The sequence below is a fragment of the Halichoerus grypus genome, chromosome 2 (genome assembly GCF_964656455.1).
Source record: "Halichoerus grypus chromosome 2, mHalGry1.hap1.1, whole genome shotgun sequence".
NCBI classification, from domain to species: domain Eukaryota; kingdom Metazoa; phylum Chordata; class Mammalia; order Carnivora; family Phocidae; genus Halichoerus; species Halichoerus grypus.
Genome location: NC_135713.1, coordinates 122,997,073 through 123,017,978, shown reverse-complemented (window position 1 = coordinate 123,017,978; position 20,906 = coordinate 122,997,073). Strand labels below are relative to the sequence as shown.

At 53.8% G+C, this 20,906-nt stretch overlaps 1 protein-coding gene across 1 annotated transcript in view; it reads left to right on the top strand.

Moving 5' to 3' along the window:
- Positions 1-20,906, top strand: part of TGFBI (transforming growth factor beta induced) — a 32,331-nt gene that overhangs the window by 170 nt on the left and 11,255 nt on the right. Inside the window, exons 2-7 of the mRNA XM_036114324.2 lie at positions 5,301-5,399; positions 14,016-14,080; positions 15,735-15,895; positions 16,192-16,356; positions 16,604-16,750; positions 18,807-18,948. Of these exons, the coding sequence (XP_035970217.1) occupies positions 5,301-5,399; positions 14,016-14,080; positions 15,735-15,895; positions 16,192-16,356; positions 16,604-16,750; positions 18,807-18,948 (779 nt within the window). The remainder of the gene's footprint in view (positions 1-5,300; positions 5,400-14,015; positions 14,081-15,734; positions 15,896-16,191; positions 16,357-16,603; positions 16,751-18,806; positions 18,949-20,906) is intronic.

Genomic DNA, 20,906 nt, shown 5'->3' with positions numbered 1-20,906 from the left:
CGGGCCGGGGGCGCGCTCGGGACAAAGCGCAAACGCAAAGCAGGCGGCACGGGCACCGGGAGGGACCGGCCCCGCACGGGGTGGACCGGGGGCGGTGGGGGGACCCGGAGGGCACGTCCGCCGGGGAGGCTTTGTAGAGGAAGGGATGGGAGAGCTGGCCAGCAACACTCCCCATCGGGCCAAGAGCGCTGGACGGCCAGGGCTTTCAGCTTCCTCTCCCAGGAGGAGGAAGGGGGAGTTGGCGGCTCTGCCCAGAATAACCGTGGAAAGGTGGCCAGGGCAGAGAGGAAGCCCACCAGCAGGACACGTATTCCAGTGGGGCCAGGGCTTGTCTGGAGAGCGTCTCCACAGGTGGCACTGGGCCACACAAGCTGGCACCGGCCAAAGCCCATAGGCTCCTGTTCACCTGGCCAGGCTCTGTGCCCACCACCAGGCACCTCATCTCCCCTGCCAGATGAAGAGCAGAATTCCATGCCCCCCCCCACCACGGTACAGACTGGGAAACCGAGTCCGGAGAGGACACATCACTTTCCTACAGTCCTGCAGCCAAGATTGGAATCTGCCTTAAAACAGTAGCTGGGATTATAAATGTGGGACATTATCATTTTGGATATTCCTCTGAGACACTGATGATGTGTTGGCTTTAGGTGGTAAACCCAGGCAGAGGGTCTGACCTGGTAAAGACCCCGGCCCAGATCCAGACAGGGATGGCTAGCACTTCTACATCCCGAACTAAGCCATCGTGCCTCACACTTAACCAGGCTTGGCCATAGCTTCCAGCCGACCTGGTTGCATCAACTCTTTTTTCACAAGGAGGTAAAACTGTATGTGGATAACGTCACGTGGTAGCCCACATGCCCCTGGGCCTTAGCAGGAGCTCAGATGCCATTGGGTCTGGCATTGGAACCCAGGAGTGCCTGGACTGCCACATGACTGGACCAATGTGTACTCAAGTCACACTCACTGTTGGGGGTGACTAGAGTTGACTTCAGAGGCCTTACAAAGCCTTGGCTCCCCACCCTGAGGAGGACCCTGGGTGTGGGTGCAGGCTGCCCCTCATCGGGAGTAGTCGTCCTTGTGCCCTCTGCCTGTGGCCTTATATATGGGCTTACTTGGCCCATCAGGTGCACCCCTCCTGAGTGGAATGAAGGCAGGGTGAGCCGCAGCCTCAGTGCCCTCCTGGAAAGAGTAGAGCACTAGGACATGCCCAGGGGTCTTTAGGGCAGGGGGAGAATCACCTTGGACTTAGGCTGTGTGTGCAGAAGGGTGAGGGGCCAGCTCAGGAAGGTGAGGGGCCTATGAGGCATAAAAGTCCAAATGTGTGCCACTGGTTTTCTCATTGTCTGTGCCCAGCTCACCTTTGTCCTCCTGCCTTTCCTGCCAAAGAAGCGTGTTCTGCTCAGGTGCCACAGTCTGCCTGGGAGGTTTCTGTTCCCTCCGTATCTTAGCCACTAAGTCAGGAGAAAATCCGGATAGCGTGCCCTGCAGCACTGTCACCCAGAATGGTGTCTCTGTGCACACCACAGTGAAGCTTCCCCAAAGGGGTTGCTGGGCTTCCACCAAGAATCATCTCTACAGAAAACCTACTTCCCTTGGGAGCCCAGAAGAGACACTGACCACCTGGAAAATACTGGTTTTTAAATTTAATTTAATTTTTTTTGCAAAGCAAGTGTTCTTTATTATGAATTTCAGATATTAGATCAACTTCCTCTGGACCCCTCCTCCCCATGCCTCCGCAGGCTGATCCTGTTGTGGCCCTTCTTAGGGTGCCGTAGGAAAGGCCTGTAGAGATCTGTGATGGGCAGAATGGTCTGAGAAGTCACGCCTGCACCCCCTCCCCAGTAAAATGTGGGTGCGCGGGCAGATGAACTGTCACAAAATGGTTGTAGGCACGGTTGCGTTTTACTGTGACCTCAGTGTCCCCGAAAGTACCACGGGTCTGCCCGGCCTTGCACATGGGTGTGGTGCCCTGTGCAAAAGGCACGACCTTGTCCAAGCTCCAACCCTCCATTCACAGTGAGAAGTGGTGAAAAGGGAAGAAAAATCTCTGCTGTTTTAAGGCCATGCAGTGTGCTCCAAGACCTGAGGCAGAGCCAGCAAGCGTGCCTTGACCATGCACGTGCGCACGGCGCTCCATCACCCCACACCCCGTTGCTTGCGTCTTCACCACCACCCGGGAGATCTGCTGTTCATGTTCCCATTTTACAGATGGAGAAACCGCAGCTTAGTGGGATGGCGTGACTTAGTTCCAGCGCAGAGAGCTGTTGGGAGAGTAGAGACTGTGACGTGCTCTCCCGACTCCCGGCTGCACCCATGTTGCTATAGAGAGGGAAAAAAATACTGACAGAGAAATAAAAATGCATTTGCACTTCTGACTATCTATCCGCCTCCCAAACTGGACTGGATTTCCTGAAGCACTTGATTCTCAAATCCAAGTTGAACAGCAGAGCTGTTGTGCTGGAGGCAGAAGGCCCAGAAATGGCTAGGTCATCTCGATTAAACTTCAGCCTAGATTTCCTGTGCCTACAGCCCGCCCCTCCCACCCCTGCTGTGAGAGCGAGCCCCCCCCCACCCCTGCCCCCAACCTCCGCTCCTGTCTCAAAGGGCCGAAGCAGTGGAAACACTCCACAGAGGAATGTTGGAGCCACATCCACAAGAGACTCACTGAAGATTCGCCAACCGCCTACAGAAAGTTGCAGGGAATTCATCGACAGTAATTGTTTCCTGCTCGGTCTCATAGAAGAGCTTCTGAGATTGTACAGCAACAAACAGTACCTAAGGCTGGAGCGTGGCCAGTGGGGACTCACTGGGGTTATTTGGGGACGGCTGTAATCTCTGAATCCCAGGCAGCTAACAGAGGAGCAAAGGAGCTTCCGTTAGAATCCTCTGGAGGCTGTGGGCATCTGGTCAGACCCAGTTAGGGCTAAGGGGACACGGGGCTTACCCCTAACTTCCCTTGCCCTCCGCTTCCTACACCGACTCACTGATACGTAGTGTGCCTCCTTGGGCCACTCATCTGTGCCTCCTGAGCCACAAACTGGGCAAGAGGTGACATCCATGTGGGAGAAGAGAGGGCAGAGAAGTGAAGTGTCAGTGCGCCCTCCTACCCAATAACCTGACTCAGTATTTGAGAACTGCCCACGTTCCCACAGCTAGCAGGCCGGGGATGGTGGGCACAGCTCTTGCTGAAGTAGCCCTGTCTTCCTGGCAGCAAGTGATGGCTACAGAGTGCATTTTTAAAGTAATAGAGGAGCTGAGATGTAAGAGTGACACCTGAATTTCTCAGGACACAGAGGTTTTGTGGAAGCCTCAGGCTCTTTGCTTTGCTTCCCTCTGACTTGTGTTTCGGCCAATGAACTTCCTGCCTCAGGTCAGGAAGACCCCCTTCCAGATGTCACCACGCAGCCACAGCTAGGTCCTTTCCCCACGGGCTCCTAAGGGCGATCCTGCCACCACATGGCCTGAGCATGGTCTGGATCATGACTTGGTACATTGATTAAAAAACATAGAAACCAACCCCCGTAGCTGTGGGAAGGAAGGCTTCTCAGCAGAATCGTGGGCATTGCAGTCGGCTTTTCCAGAGTTCCCGAGGACTCCTCTGAGTGGGTGGTCCTGGGAGCAGTATTTTCAGCAAGGCCATTCCAAACTCTTTCTTCACCCCGGCCCAGTGCTAGGCCCCATCTGGGACGTAAAAGAAAGAACAAGGTGGGGAACCTTGTTCCTTGGAGGGTCATCGGAGAGAAGAGAGATATGTCCTCTGATCAGTGTTAGATTCTGTTTGGTACCAAGCATCAAACAAGGGCCATATTCCAGGTCAGAGGTGCACGGAAGAGTGTCACCTGGGGCCCTGGAGGAAGGCTTTCTGGGGACAGTGGACTCAGGCTGGGGTCTAAATAGTGAATGACGGAGAGTCCAGTGGGAGAGCATCTCCTAACGAGGTCCTGACCACAGTCAGCATGGCTGTGTTCAGAGCCAAGTTCCTGGCTTGGGGACGCAGAGTATGTCTGTGTGGACCTGCCTGGGAGGTGCCAGGTCCAGACCTTGGCCTCCCCTCATGACAGTGGGGCTGGCTCTGTGCCCCGGGAGGCTGCGTTAGAGCCTGTGGACCTGTGGACATTTTGGCTCAGTGGGGGCTGGGGGTACAGAGAAAGGCTGGGAGCTTCTCTCAAATCTGCCTTGCTTAGCAAACATACTCCTTGGCTCATTGTCTCAATCTGTAGCATGTGATCTAAACATTTTGAGACACTTTTATCTACGCATACCAAATACCTGTGTCAAAGAAGAATCCTTACGTGAAACGATGTCAGCATGTGAGATACACTTTGACAATATTTAATGTGGTAGGAAACTTGCAGGGGGATAGAAATCGTTAGAGACAGTTTCCACCCCTGAAGTACCCCCCCTGAAACCATCACTGAAGTGACTGTATAACTTCTCCACGTCTAGAACATTCTCATGACCCAGGAGGGCCCACGTGGGGGGCAGGGCATGGTGGTGGGGTAGTCATGCTGCCCATCTTTCTAACACGGCTGCTTTCTTTTTTTTTTTTTAATTTTTTTATTGTTATGTTAATCCCCACACATTACATCATTAGTTTTAGATATAGTGTTCCATGATTCATTGTTTGTGCATAACACCCAGTGCTCCATGCAGAACGTGCCCTCCTCAATACCCATCACCAGGCTAACCCATCCTCCCACCCCCCTCCCCTCTAGAACCCTCAGTTTGTTTTTCAGAGTCCATCGTCTCTCATGGTTCTTCTCCCCCTCCGATTTCCCCCCCTTCATTCTTCCCCTCCTGCTACATTCTTCTTCTTCTTTTTTTCTTTCTTAACATATATTGCATTATTTGTTTCAGAGGTACAGATCTGAGATTCAACAGTCTTGCACAATTCACAGCGCTTACCAGAGCACATACCCTCCCCAGTGTCCATCACCCAGTCACCCCATCCCTCCCACCCCACCCCCCACTCCAGCAACCCTTAGTTTGTTTCCTGAGATTAAGAATTCCTCATATCAGTGAGGTCATATGATACATGTCTTTCTCTGTTTGACTTATTTCGCTCAGCATAATACCCTCCAGTTCCATCCACGTCGTTGCAAATGGCAAGATCTCATTCCTTTTGATGGCTGCATAATATTCCATTGTATATATATACCACATCTTCTTTATCCATTCATCTGTTGATGGACATCTTGGCTCTTTCCACAGTTTGGCTACTGTGGACATTGCTGCTATAAACATCGGGGTGCACGTACCCTTTCGGGTCCCTACTTTTAACACGGCTGCTTTCATCTCAGGCCCAACGTGTGTGCTGTGCAGAAGGTCATCGGCACCAACAAGAAGTACTTCACCAACTGCAAGCAGTGGTACCAGAGGAAAATCTGTGGCAAATCCACGTGAGTGTCTGTGGCTGCTCGAGACTGCGAGGCCGCCCCGCGCGTAGGGGAGCCGTGGGGCTCCTGGGCCTGGGCCGGCCTTCTGAAAGGTTAGGCCTTGGCAGGAGTCATGGAGGTGCCTGTGCAGATGTGTCGGGGAGCTGTGTGCTGGGGAGTGGCGTTTTGAGTAAGCCGGCCAGTGTGGGTTTGTATTTTCAAGGCTCCTGACAAGACTTGGATGCATTTTTCAGGGCTGATGTGGGATTATAAGAAGCGTGAAATGTGTGTGTGTGTGTGTGTGTGCGCACGCGCACGTGCTTCTCCATCCTCACTAAGTGGTACCAAGTAAGTGGAGGTGTCCCCGGCCTGTATCTCTAAGAAAGAAAGCCCGTTGGTGACCTTACACACCACTCTGCTCTGCCATCAGAGGGCAAACACCCCCAAAAGACGGAGTGCCTAGAAATGAGCACGTTAGGAGGCAGCAAAGCATCGGCTCAGCCTCCTGATTCCAAGGCTGGCTCTGCCCTTAGCTGGGCAGGTTGCTTCACAGCTGCAGCCCTCCCTGCCTCATCTGCTAGACGGGGATGATAAAGGGCTTCCTTTCGGGATCCGGGATCATCACGAGGACTGAATGCAGTGACGCAGACACGAGGCCGGATGAGGTGCCCTGCACGTAGTAAGTGCTTAGTAGGTGCTACGTGCTGTTCTTGCAGATCTGGGCCGTGCAGACAGAAGTGAGAGCGCCAACAGCGTGGGGCCCCGGGTGCCTCCCGCAGGCTTCGCTGGTGCCTCTGGCTGCATCCGGGGAGGTGGCATTTGCCCCAGCGGCCCTGCTGCCTGGTGGAAACAGGGTGGCATGCGTGTTCTCACAGAATTCCTGGGCGACCTAGTTCTGTTTTGGCACCAAGAGTCAACCAATGGCTCTCTGCTGTAGACAGGAAGAAGTGCTATGAGAAACCTCCCGAGCCACTTGGGAGGGCCTGACCTTCCCCTTGGGTGCAGAATAGGGGGATTAAGAGTCTCTAAGCCACTGTGTCCAACTCTTTCCCACGTTAGGGATTTTTAAATGTATTGCCTGGGACATGGCTTTTGAGTAGACCTCTCTTCCCACTCCATGACCTGCTGAAGGAAGGGAAAATGCTCTTTCCTGAAAATGGATATAGAAAATAAATAGCCCAACCTGTGACCCTGATTGTCTTAGGCAATTAGGGATCCTGGCACGAATCAAGAGAAATTGGGGATCATGGGATCAAGCGGCCCCCTGGGAGCTTGTGTAGGGCAGATCTGTGACTGCTGGCTCCCGCTTGACCATGCCCAACCTCAAAGGTGACGGCTGAGTGAGCTAAGAGGACACACCTTCTGGGTTCAGTGCATCAACACCCAGCAGTAATTCTTGCTGCTGTGGACAAAAAGAGATTATGCGAGTTCTATACCATACATTCTTCCTTGGTGCCCCCAGTTAAACAAACAAAAAAACAGTTTCTAGTACTGTTGGATTTTTCCCCTGTGTGTACATTATCTACTCAGTCAAACAGTTAATTAATTACTTAATTAAACATAGGCCGCACCTAATTGCTTCTCGGAAGGTGACCAAAGACCTGTGCCAAGCAAACAGCTCTTCTCCATCTCAGAGTGCTGGGTTTCAAGAGTTGCACATTTTTGTTAGTCCTGGTTTCCCTAAAAATGAGACCTGCTTGTGACGTCGGGGTGGCATTGGCTATGGCATTTTGGGTGGCCTTGTGTGGAAGCATTTGCCTCACCGGTTAACAGTAGCTTGCTAACATTCCTCGGCAGTTCCCCGGCTGAGAGCGCTGTCAGTGATGAGTCATCTTGGCTTCCCGGCTCTCGGTACCTACACACTTCTCCATCTGTGTGCCAGGACAGGGCGCAGGCCGCACAGCTGTGTGTTGGCAAATGTTCTTGACGACCCATTCTTCCCTCTAGGCAGGCTTGGCTTTGAGAGAGTGCTGATGTGGGGGCGGGGGGGGCAGCCTCACACCAGTGAGCGCAGGGGGAGCCCGGGAGAGAAGTGAGTAGGTGGGTGGGCAGTGGGTGGGGAAGAGGGGTAGTGTGGGGTCAGATAGCTCCCAGAGCCTGGTCGCAGCCTCTGAGCTGGTCTGAGAAAGCCACAAGGGCATGGTGTGCACATTCAACTCTTCCATGTGGCCATTGCTTTGGGCAACTTCAAAAAAAGAGGAAATGAGGCTAGGAAAGCATGAGTTGATAGAAAACTTCATGATCCAGGACAAGAGGGTCCCTTCCTGGAACATCACATGCAATATTGGGAAGGTGGAGCTGACTTGGAAGGGGTCCAGAGGACTCAGGGAGGGAAGGGGGAACCCATCCTCATTGTTGAACTGAGATGGAGCAGCCTTGCACTTCACTCCTGGACAGGGCCCAAGGCCCATGAGAGAGCTGCGATCTGTCCCCCAGAAATTCAGTGCCATAGGTGGTCAGGAAGGGAGTGTGTGTGTGGGGGGCTGTGTTGGCTGGAGTTGACATCACCCTCATGAAAATGGGTCCCGAGGTGCATTTATTGGGGTGAAGACCAGACTGGGAAATGGGGAGCATAGTTGTGGTTGAAGCAAACAGGACCGTCTCCGCATGGGGTCAACTGGGCAGTGAGAACTTTCTCAACAAGACTCTAGGGAAGAGGCTGGAGCAGAGGTGTGTGTTGGGGTGCAAGGAAGCAAAGTGTCACAGGGCAGGAGACAGCACAGGTCCCCTAAGGGCCCAGGTCTGGAAGAAGAATTTAAATTTGAAAGCAGACAAGTGGCACCAAGCCCAGGGCCACAGGGGGAAGACTTTGCAGTGTCCAGTCCCACAGAGATCCAGGGGCCTGGACCCATTTGTCTGCTTCTGTGAGGCCCTGGATTCCCAACTCCATGGAGGAAGGGAGGGGACTGGCCACACTCTGCACTTTGGTCAGAGGACACTACGTTGTCCGTAGACAGTGGCTTTTCTGCAGTTCCAAAGAGAAGAACCAGAGTCTTTCGTGCTACTTGTCAAGCCTGCCATATAGATTTTATTACAGGAAGTGGTTACCAGTGGGCCCCTCTTTAGCGACTTGAGTGAATTTTATTACTTGGAAATACACACTGGCTTTTATTCCAGATCCTAAAGAGCACCAGAGTGATACAAGAGCTAATCAAGCAAAGAGGGCCTGGCGGGAGACAGCATCCCACTCTGTGATTCCAGGCCCCAGTCTGATCCGTCACCATAAAAACTTTATGTGCAGCAGCTTGCGCGACGGGGCAGGAAATTGTGGTCAGGAAGCCTTGCTGCCTCCCGACAGGCCTCCTTTGTGTGAGCCCCACAAGAGGGAGGCCTGCTTCACAGCCAAGTCGGGTCGGAGTTGACATCACGGGGAGGTAGTAGTCATAGCTGGAGCTCAGACATCATAACGTGGCAGGGGAGTGAGCAGGTAGGGGCGGTAGCTGTCCATTCCAGAAGTCTTGGGGTTATTTCATGAGCAGCAACACAAACATGAGCTCCGTAGCCATTCTGCGAAGCCAAGATGAGCTGGTAGCACACAGCCCTTTCTCTAGGAGCCAGCCTTGCTCTGCCCAAGGGCTGAGATATTAATACTTCTTCAGCCCTGCATTAGAGCTTGGAGATTCAATTCTAGCGAAGGCAGCTGGGGTATGGCTGAGCCTGTCCCTCAGCCGGCACAGCCCTTTCCAGCGTCTCATGCCGGCAGGGCACCCAGGGACATCCGCTGTGAAGCTGTCCCCTCTCCCACAACCTTGGTCCCACAAGGAGAGTGAGAAGCCAGCCAGGGATGCCAGGCTCTCCCCACACCCGGAGCAGCACTTCCTTCCCTGTTTCATATTCCTTGTGCAGCCACCTGGGACCCCATGGATAATGTGTTTCAAAATAACTGAGATTTGACATACACTGATCACCAGGGATTCGCCCAACACCTTTGTGGTACAGGATTTCCTGAAGGTTCTGTCCCACTCTATAACTTCAAGAAGGTAGCTTAGCTGACAGGGGATTTTGTTCTGGTGAGTATTTCCATGGATCCCTGTAGCATCTAGGGTCCTGCCCTGTGGTGAGCAGAATAACAGCTCCCTAAAGATGTCCACATCCTAATCCCTGAACCTGTAACTAAAGGAAAACGAGCCTTTGCTGATATGATTAGGTTAAGGATCTTGGGAGGGGAAGATTATCCTGGGTTATCTGGTGAGCTCCGTGTCATCCTAAGGGTCCTTATAAGAGGGAGGCAGGAAGGTCAGAGTCAGAGAAGGAGATGAAGTTGGAGTGATGTGACCACAGGCCAAGAAGTGCACACAGGCCTCCAGAAGCTGGAAGAGAGAAGGGATAGCTTCCCCCCTAGAGTCTCTAAAAGGAACGCAGCCTTTCATTTTAGCCTTATAAGGCTGCTTTCTGGCTCTGACATCCAGAGTTTTAAGGTGATAACTTTGTGTTGTTCTAAGCCACTAACTCTGGGATTATTTGTTACTGCAGCAGTGGGAAACCGATGAAGGCCCTGTCTGTTGCGTTCGGTAGGTTGCATTTCATGGGGGATTCGTTTATCACACTGTGACTTGATCAGTGGCCACATGCAGGATGTTGCGTTCAATGAAGTTATTAACCTAACTCCAATTTTCAACTTTATACCTGAAGTTTAAAAAAAAAAAAAAACAACTGAGCACTTAGTAAATATCAAGCATTTGTGAAGTTCTTTTCATATGTGAGCCCATAGAGTTCCCATGGTCACCCTATGAGAGCAGTATGATTATTAGCCCATTTACAGATGGGGAGACTGAGGCTCAGAAAGCCTAATCAGTGTGCTCAAAGTCGGCCGATGGGAAAGGGGGGGCAGGTCTAGCTACTCTGCTGTGCTGCCTCTAGGGAGAGTTAAACCCAGCAGCTAATGTTAGTCATGTGGGGAGATCCACAAGTGGGCAGCCCTGTAGGGCCTGAGTGACCTGCCCCACATCGCTCTCTACAGCCCTAAAATCTCTGCCTGAAGGTCCCAGAGACCAGGCCTGAGGGGCAGCAGAGGCTCTTCGGCCCAGAGTCACCAGCCTTCTTCTGGTTGCTCACGCCCGGGCTGGTGATCATTTTGCTCCCCTGCTGTAAGGGGACTCCCTGGTCAGATAAAGGGTGTGGGAACTGAAGAGACACAGTCGGTGTCCAGGAGCCCCCACACTGCCCTCACCCACCGCACACACACAGATTGTCACCAAACACATACGTGCATTTTTTTAAAGGCTCTGTTCTCCTCACGAACCAAGCCGGACCCTGGTTAGTGATGGGGCCTTTGGCCGTGGCCATTAGGTCAAAGCGAGCCCTTTTTCATCAGGGAGCTCAAGATTTTGACTTTCTACTGGAGGCTCAGGAAAGCTCATCTGGGTTTCCCAGGCCAGGAAAGCAGAAAAGGAACTGCTCCAGGCTGGCAGTCCGTGGGGGATGGCTTCATGTCTAGATGATATTGGGCTGTGTTTGCTCTGTGATTCTGCTTGGAAATCATGACACGCCGAGTGTCGCGGGAAATTGGCGCTTGCACTGCATTCCTCGCCCCACCTACTTCCAGAGGCTGGTTAGTCCCTAGCCATTTACAGCCATGACAACCAGCCAGAACTGTGAAGTGCACTTGGAGAGAGTGATTGTTTTAACTTATTATATTAACTTCTTGGAAAATCATTTTGGGGAAAGAACTAGCCATGCTTCTGTCTGTATCTGATCATGAGTAACACTCTGGAGGGGAATGGTGGAGAGCCTCCCAACCACCTCTATCCTTAGACCTTGGATAGACGCTGTCTCTGCCGCCTTCTTTAAATGCCCTTCTTGATTGGGCACCTTCCCTCACCTTCTTCCTCAAATGGTTCTTCTGACCAGGGAAACTGGAACAAGAATATTCATGTCTCATCGTCCTAGAGATACTCTTTTTCTGACTGAGGTTTTTACTTATTGGACTGTGTTAGGTCAAGGAGAAGCCGGGAGCCTCTCATTAGAGCAGCTTTCCCTGATGAGATGTGATTCGGAGACCAGTAGATTGATCCTCTCTGCACAGGGAGGCCAAGGAACTGGGGAGACACAGATGGAAGCTCCTGTGGTTTCCATCCTTCCTGCCTTCATCCTAGAGAGAAGGTATCAGACCCACAACCCTCTGATGGCCCCCAGCCCCATCTCCTCAGGGCCAAAGCCCGAGGGCAGTGGCATGCTGGGCTGAGAACAGGCACCGCTAGTCCAGAAAGTTTGGTCAAGATTGTCTCATTGGGCTGTCTTCTCAGTCTGCCATTTCCAGCTGCGTCTGCTTCTCTGGGGCCACGCAGACCAGTTCTGAGCGGAGCTGGTATTGTGGGGAGAGTTGGGAATAGGGAAACTGCCAGCTGAGGAAGCATCTCAGCCAGGCTGGGAGTGAGAGGCATGGCTCACACCTGCGTACCTAGGGAGTGCCAAGGATGCCAGACTGTGGCAGCAGGAAGGCAGAAGAGGGAGAGGCCAGCAGGGCGGGAGGACAAGGAGAAAGCCTCCTGGCAGAGCCACACTTGGTTGACCAGGAAAAAGCCCTCGGCTGGCGGACTGACCTCTGCTGGTGGCACTGTGCCCCCCACATCCAGCCCCTGTGGGACGCGGGTGCAGAGCCCACATGGAAAGGGGGCTGATGAGGTGGGTGCTGACGAGGTGGGGGCTCTGTCCACATTGAAGAGAGCACCTGCGTCGTCTCAGTGTCAGATCAGTCTGCTTGCCGCCAGTCTGTACATTGCCAAGAGCAATGGAAAAGGGATGAGACTTGATGAAATCCCAGGGGGGTCCTAGATCTGCCCCTACCCAGCTGTGATCTTAAGAAACCCTTCTGCCCCTGAGAGCCCTTGCAGCTTTCTACTTTCATCCCAGATATCCTTCTCTGCAGTGAGACTTGTCTGCTTAGGTCTGTTCCTCCTCCCAACCCCTCAGCCTCTTTTCTCCCCACACAAGCCACCAACCCCACCACCCTCCCACCCCTGCTACATACACACACACGTGCAGCTACAGAACTATGAAGTTCACACTTGGCGAGTTGGCTTTCTCTGTCCTCAGTGAAATTCTGGTGAGGCCGCATGAGCTGTGCAGCTCTCTCTTGTCCAGCCGACACCCTGGAAGAAGAACTGTTGGCCAGCACAAGTGGAGGTCCCAAGGCATGGAGTGTGCAGCACCCATATGCACGGGGGACCCCTGGGGTGAGGAGAGCTTTGAGGAGAAGACCCATCCTCCAGCTGTGCGTCTCCAGTTCCACGGAGTGTTACCCAAGCACTTTTAGAAAGAAGCTAAGCTTTGGCGGGCTTGACCTTAATTCCACCTCTCCAACCCTAGCCACAGAACCCTGGCGTTTATCAGAGAAGCCCTGGGATCTGGTGCGTGGGTGTCCCCTGGATCTATGGGCCTACGGCCTGGAGCTCTCCCTAGATTTAGCTGGGAGAAGCTGGCAGACACTCTTCTTTTGAAAGACAGCTTCTCTGCCCCCTAGAAATAATCCCAGTGACTAGAACCATGAGTGTGAAATTAGAACAAACCTTGGAGACCATCTAGTTTAACCTCACCCCATTTCATAGATGAGGCAACTGAGACCCTGAGAGAAAAGTGGACCTTCAAGGTCACCCTGCTAGTTACCGATGGGTCACAAGCCAGGTCCCTTAATTCTTGTACTGTTTCTATAACACCACGCTGCCTTTGAAAGGTTGCATATCAGTCAAATCTTATTTCATTGTGGAAGATGACTTTATTTTCTGAAAATAAAATTGTGGGTCAGTCAAGGCAAGTCCTGAGTCTGTTTAGCTCATATAAGTAGAGCCCTTAAGGGTAGGGGGCTGAAACGTTAGAAAGGAGCAGGATAGGGGGAAGGCTGGAGAGAAGGAGGATGAGAGGGGTGGGAGCAGGGAGGGAGCAGGGCAAAGAGGGAGGTGCTGTTGTTTCCTGGAAGGACGATGGGATGGTTGAGGGACGAGGTTAGATGGGGCACACTTTGCTATATAATCCTTTGTACATTTTCAATTTGAAACCATATCCATGTTGTTACTAAGATTTGGGTTTCAATTTAAACAAATAATAAAAAAAAAAAACCAAAGGAGCTTTGTTTTAATTTTAAAAGGTTTAAAGTTTGATTGTAAAGACAGAAAAACTTGATGATCATCTCTACGCTATGCTTCTTAGTTATTAAATCAGAGCTAGATGAGCATGAGAGATTTAGTCCGATGACCATTACATAGGTTTTGTAGAGGGGGGAACGGAGACCCAGGGAGGAGACAGGACTGGCAGTGGAGGTCCCAGGCGGTTAGCGGCAGAGTCAGCCGGAACAGGTCCAGGGCACCCCCCTTCCTACCCCGCTGCCTCTCAAGAATGCTAACCATGGGGTTCGCCGTGAGTGACACTAGAGACAAATTCCTGGTGGGTGTGTTTTCTAATCCCCCTATGGAACGTGCTGCCGCGGTCCCAGCGGGATTGCTGTAGGGATGGCAACCATTGGGAACATTCTCCTTGCTCCAAAACGCACTGATACACTATTACGTTTGAGCGAACGGTCTCCTCCGAGAGCGGGGTGTTTTACCGTCCCTTCCTTTCCTCTGTCTGTGGAGGCCCCTCTTGCCCACAACAGCCAGGAGGAGGGAAGCCCCGCATCGCCTCACGTATGTGTCTGTCTCACTGCAGGGTCATCAGCTATGAGTGCTGTCCTGGATACGAAAAGGTGCCGGGCGAGAAGGGGTGTCCTGCAGGTGGGTAACCTGGCGCGTCGGTGCTGGGATGGAGAGGGAGGCCGGGAGGGAGGAGCCCTCACGTAACAGGCAGCAGGGTCCAAGCACACGGCAGGGGGGGGGGGGGGGGGGAGGGGTTCCTGAGCGACAGGGCTGCGTGGACATCCTCCCTGCATGCTCTCTGGCTCCAGGCGGGGGCCAGAGCGTGGAAGCTGGGAGCAGGGAGCTTCCTGACCTGCTCCTTCCTTTGCAAGCTGATCTCCTTACCAGGCTGGTGCAACAGACTCCAACTCCAACCCGCTTGTGCTTGCCTCCCAGGCCTGGGCCACTGGCCTTGTTATCTCTGGCTGGGAGGAATTCTAACCACACCCAGCATTTCTGATCGGCTCAGCTGGAGAGCCAGGCTGGAGCACCAAGCCACCTCCTCCTCCCTCTGCTGGAACTTGGTCCTTTGGAGTCCATTGGGAGGAGGGTGGCAGACCAGGCAGGTTCACCTAGAACCAGCACAGGGAACCACACCTGGCCACAGGGGCCAAAGACTGTGGCACCTGAGAATTTTATCAGAGACCTTCCTTCAAGCATACCCCCCAGGGACTATGCGGGGGGGGGGGGTTTAACTTTAAAATATTTGCCATTTATTCCTTGAGAATGTGGGATGGACTTAAAAGGAAGGGGCAATTTGGTGCCAAGGTCACAAGGGGGTGTGGTTGGCATGGGGGTGGGGGGCTTAGGTGGAAGGGCAAGTGGGAATTAGGCGTGGGGAGAGGAGAATGGCCTTAGCAGGGCAGCTCAAGCCCTTTGGGAGGGGAAGGCCTCCTAAGCTTCAGGCCGCTTTGGGCTTTTAGGAAATAACATTTTATTGCTTGTAAATAGACAAAGAACCTGGAAGATTTGTAATGTTGTTTCATTCCAGTAGAGGCCATTAGGAAACCAGTTTCAACAACTAGATAAATCTGAAAGCCCAGTTTGTAACTAGGATATCTATTTTCGGTGTATATTCCTGCTGCTATTATGTAAATGTCTATGAACAGGGGTGCCTGGGTGGCTCAGTCGGTTAAGCATCTGACTCTTGTTTTCAGCTCAGGTCATGATCTCAGGACCATGAGAGTGAGCGTTGAGTGCGCAGGGGAGTCAGCTTGGGATCCTCTCTGCCCCTCCCCCTGCTTGCACTCTGTCTTTCTCTCTTCCTCAGATAAATAAATCTTTAAGTGTCTGTGAACAGAAGCTTCATTTTCCTGTGGCTAAAATGATGAAAAATGATCAATTAGTAGAATCTGAGCAAGGAGGTGTTGGACCTCCAGAGCTGCTTTAAGGAGTATGTGACAAGGGCACCTGGGTGGCTCATTTGGTTGGGCATCTGCCTTCGGCTCAGGTCATGGTCTCGTGGTCCTGGGATCCAGTCCCGCATCGGGCTCCCTGCTCGGCGGGGAGCCTGCTTCTCCCTCTCTGCTGCTCCCCCTGCTTGTGCTTGGTCTCTCCCTGTCAAATAAATAAATAAAATATTAAAAAAAAAAAAAAGGAGTAGGCTTTTAGGCTGGCCCGTGGTGGCCGTCCCTGTGCTTTCCCACACCCCGTCCTACGGAGGTACCACGCGCTCTCTGCAGACCAGGGAAGGTGCGGTCTGGTTGCGGTGAGCCCCACAGGTCCGTCCCTCCTCTGTCCTCTGCCCCTGCAGCCCTACCTCTCTCGAACCTTTACGAGACCCTGGGCGTCGTTGGGTCCACCACGACTCAGCTGTACACGGACCGCACGGAGAAGCTGAGACCCGAGATGGAAGGGCCCGGCAGCTTCACCATCTTCGCTCCAAGCAACGAGGCCTGGGCTTCTTTGCCAGCCGTGAGATGACCTTACTTCCCTGAGGGGTGGCTGGTGGGCAACCTGTGGTGACTTCCCACTGTCACAGGAAACTTTTTCCTTGAGCCCTCAGATGAAGTCAGGGAGCTTAAATTAAAATATACCTCACTAGACGGCTTCCATGGCGGGCCCCACCCCGTCCAACTGAACAGACAGACGTTGGTGGTCATGGAGGAGGGGTCCTTGGTTTCCAAAGCACCTTCCCCAGGGTAGCAAGAAGCCACCTCTTGCCCTTGTGGTCTGCAGCCCCCTAAATGCTGCTCTGGCCTTCTTTCTAGGAAGTGCTGGACTCCCTGGTGAGCAATGTCAACATCGAGCTGCTCAATGCCCTTCGCTACCACATGGTCAACAGACGGGTCCTGACGGATGAGCTGAAACACGGCATGGCCCTCACCTCCATGTACCAGAATTCGGACATCCAAATCCACCACTATCCCAATGGGGTAGGGAGTCCCCAGTGACACAGCACTGCCCTGTGTCCACCCTGAGCCCATGCCCGGGCTGCATATGGGGCTGGTCTCTGGGGTTTCATTCTGCAGGTCAGGTATGCTGGAGGTCATCCCCGCCTCTGGCACTGCTTCTCCCTAGACCCTGTGGAACCCACGTGCTGCACCGTGTTTTCCTTTGCTGGGGCTTCAAGCCTGCGCCTCTGGTCGGTGAACTGCTCATCCTCCTTTCTTCTCTGGACAGATCGTGACCGTGAACTGCGCTCGGCTGCTGAAAGCCGACCACCACGCCACCAACGGTGTGGTACACCTCATTGACAAGGTCATCTCCACCGTCACCAACAACATCCAGCAGATCATTGAGATCGAAGACACCTTCGAGACCCTTCGGGTGAGGGACTGCTGTGGGAGGGGGGGCTGGCCTGGGGACACACCCCTTCTCAAAAGGGCCTTCTGCGGCAGAAGCAGAGGATATCTCTTCATGGGCATTTAGCAGATGTAGAGCAAGTTCTTCTAAGAGCCCATAAACATGGAGGGTCCACTCATCAGACACTGAGCTTGACCACATTGAAACATCCTAATTCTCTGCTGGGAAATTCCCTCTGCCTGTCCTCTCCTTTGTAAAGCTGTCCTTTTGTGACTCCCCTGGAAAGTTCAGTAGTCTGCAGCTGTAGCATGGGGGGTCCCTTGGAGCCCTAGGCTGCCTGGGCCTGCACTGCAGGCCCCAAAGGTGAGAGGGCCCTTCCCCCCCAGGGGCCACTTCCCATATTCGGGACTAGAATAATGTCAGGCTTCATGATCTTCTGGACCGCATGTCTCTGCCAGGGGCCCCCTGCTCCAGCCATCTGCATGTTTCCTTGGAGCCCAGACCAGCAGAGAGGCCATGGGAGTCCGGGTTTGACTTCTGCCCAGGCTTCTGCCTGCTGCGTGGCCACAGAATACCATTCCTTCGGCCCTGCCCAGCAGGCGTTTGTCTTTGAACTGGAGCAGCAAGCAGGCATTGCTCTTGGCAGGGGCTGCTCAGAGGAAGTGGACATAGGCTGCGCCGTCAGGGTTTTCGCCCTGATTCAAGGAGAACTTCCTGACCACAAAGGATACCAAAGGGGAGTGGGGTGGTTCCTCCCCTGGAGATCTCCAACACAGAGAGACAAACACCCTCAGGCTGGACTGGCACGGAATTGGCCTCAGGAAGTGGCTCTGCAGGGGACCCTGCTCTCTAAGCTCTTCCCCTGCTTTCCTTCTGGGTCACTTCGAGGTCCGGGGTCTGTGAAGGAATGATGTCCCCACAAAGTTGGTGGCACCTCTTGATTAACGGTAGTTGATCCCCACTGAGCAACCTGCTCTTACTGTTTAGGCTTGACAAATGTTCCCTCTTCTCTTCCTCCACTTTGGGCCTCCCTAACACCCATCTTTCCTTCTGCTAACACATACTAACACCTGCTCCTTACCAGGTATTGTTCTATGTGCCGGGGGTATATAGGTGAACGAGACAGACAAATTTCTGTCCTCGGTGGCACTTTTGTTCTTCCTGGGAAGACAGACCAGATGCACACGAGGTAGCCGTGGACAGGGCTCTGCATCGTGAAGTCAGGGAGTGGCGAGCCGAGGGGGCCAGTTGGCACCGGGTGGTCGGGGAAGGTCTCTCTGGAAGAGGTGACTTTGGATCTGAGGACTGAGGATGAAAATGACCAGTTACATGAAATGCAGGCGTCAGAGCACGGCAGGCTGAGGGGAGAGCAAGAGCAAAGGCTCAGGGGCAAGAACAGCAAGAAGGAGGTGAGCAGGACCAGAATGAAGACACCTGCACACTAGAGCGTGAGGTGGGAGCGGCCGGGCGGCAGGGGCAGACCCTGCGGGGCTGCAGACTGGGCAGAGGGGTGTATCCCCATCCCTGGGACAGCAGGAGTCCCTTTCTTCTTTTAGAAGACCCTCGGGGGCTGCTCTATAGAAACAGGTGATGCGATTCTTCCGCTCCTGGAGCTCACACAAGTAGCGTTGGCAGGAGCTATTTAAGTATAACGCGAGGAGGACGCAAGCTGTGAAAATACGTGCAACAGACTCATTTTTGTCCAGTGGGCGGTGGCAGGGGGAAGGGGTGGTGATGGGGGCAACGCCATGTTGGCTACCTAGAGAAGCAACACTGTAGTCAAGTCCCAGTGAAGGGACAGGAGTCAGAGAAGCAAAGGAAGGAGGAAGGGCAGAGGGAATGGCGCAGCCTGGGGGCGGGAAGGCCAAAGGCATGGGAAGTAATTGAGAGATGACCAGAGTGGTGGGCGCTCAGGCCTGGCAAGGTCCCTGGAGACCAAGGTGGGAGGTGAGCTTTGGTTTCTTGCCCTTTCATCCTGGGTTCTACAAGAGTCTGGAGCCTTTGGGGGAGGCCCGGCGAGGCCGTCTGCAGAGCATCCCAGAGCCTTCAGGGAACCCTTCATTCTCTCCCCGCCCTGCAGGCTGCCGTGGCCGCATCCGGGCTCAACACCGTGCTTGAAGGTGATGGCCAGTTCACGCTCTTGGCCCCTACCAATGAGGCCTTCGAGAAGATCCCCGCTGAAACCTTGAACAGGATCCTGGGTGACCCAGAAGCCCTGAGAGGTGAGCACCCCTCAGCTCCTGTTGCCGCCTCACCGGAGCGGCCAGACTGAGCCCGAGGCCTGCTCTTGTATGAGACATACACGCCACCTGCCGTCCTGTCCCATTGCTCCCACCTGGCCCTGTCCCTGCAGAGGCCAGAGCAGAGCCCTGGTCAGAGGGGCAAGGAGAGAACCCAGCAGCCTTTGTCTAGCAGCAGCTGTGCTGAGGAGCAAGGCAGGGCTGGAGGTCCAGAGCAGGTGCCGGCCAGAAGCAGGAGGAGCTAAAGATGCTCCCCAAGCCAGAGCAAGGCTGCCAAGGAGGCAGCAGCTTGGAGGAGTGGGGAGGAGATGGCAGGGCCTGGCGTCCCTGGAATGGGGCCAGCATGCTAACCCTTGAACTCTTCCCTTCTGGCCAGGGACCTCATGGGTAATCCAAAATTACAGCTAATAACCAGTTACAGTCGACTCTTGACTCTTCATAGCTCCTCTTCCATGCCTCCTCAGTGAGCTGCTCAGTTAGGGGTACATTGATTATTGCTGGAGGAGAGGGAAGGACCCAGCATATGTGAGAAGGGAGGGGAGCGAAGGCCGGGCTTGGCCACTGACCCCTGAGTCTCCTGCAAAGAGGAGTAGCCCCCTGTCCCCTGTGAACCCCAAACATACTTATTCCTCCTAAGTATAATCCAGGGATGACTTCGTTTTTTTGGAGGCTATTAAACCCACCTTCATAATGTACGATCTGGAATACCTACTGCATTTCAGATGCCCGATAAATGTAAAATGTTCTCCCTGCAGCCACGCATGGCTGGTGGCAAGGGCACATTTCTGAAAGCACAGATGGGGATCTCCTGTGTCCAGATGTCACGGCGCCTCTGTCCCTAGCCTGTGGCAGGAACCGAGGCTCCAAAAGGGAACATGGTACAGACTTGTCTTCAAGGAAGCTTAAGCCTGGTTGGGATTAAAAACAGGTCATGGGATCTGAAGTGGTGAGCACGATGACACAGATGCCCCCAGGGTGGTGGGCATGGGGTGGGGCTGGGGCACGTGCAGCCAGAGGGGTCCCGAGGCTTCCTGAAGGAGCTGAGAGTTGGGCGCATGTCAGCATACTAAGCTTTCTGTTTAGAGCTGTATTCTCCCTAAAACCAGTTTTTTTTTTTTTAAGACTTTATTTATTTTAGAGAGAGAGAGAGAGTGAGAGAGAGAGCACATGAGGGGGGAAGGTCAGAGGGAGAAGCAGGCTTCCCACCGAGCAGGGAGCCCGATGTGGGACTCGATCCTGGGACTCCAGGATCATGACCTGAGCCGAAGGCAGTCGCTTAACCAACCGAGCCACCCAGGCGCCCTAAAACCAGTTTTGTACAGAGCACATTTTCATCTTTGAAGATATCAGAACTCTTCATGTAAGAAAAAGCCCTAATTTATTCCTTGTGCACATTGGCCTTTTCCTGCCTGGTAGCCCATGTGCTGGAAGCACAGGCCCTCGGTGCTGGGCTGTAGCTGGCTGGCTCAAAGGCAGAGAGACAGGAGGCCAGCCTGAGAGGCTCGGCCGTTTCTAGTGGGTTGGCAGATAGGCAAGCAGCAGCCTTGGGCTGGCGTGCCTTTCCAGCCCTGGCCCTGCTCTCCCTTCCCATGGCCCTAGCAGGTCACCCTTTCCCCACCCAGCCTTCACGTTCCTTCCCTTAGAAGCTAAATCCCCAAGACCTCATTCCCATGGCAGCCTGGCTGTCCTTTCCCTTCCTGCCAGCTGAATGGCTTTCAAGGCTCCTGACACCCCTGCGGGAGCCCCATGCCTCCGCAGACCCTCCAAGCTTTCTCCTGTCCGTGACAGTGCGGTTTGGGTTCCCATACTCTGCACAGATTGAAACTCGCCCCTGCGGTGAGACTATAAGACAAAGGGCCCTGGTGACCTTGGGGAGCGGCCATCCGGGAACCTGCCCTGCCTGCCTGGGGTCACGCCCCCCCCCCCCCCCCTGCTCCTTG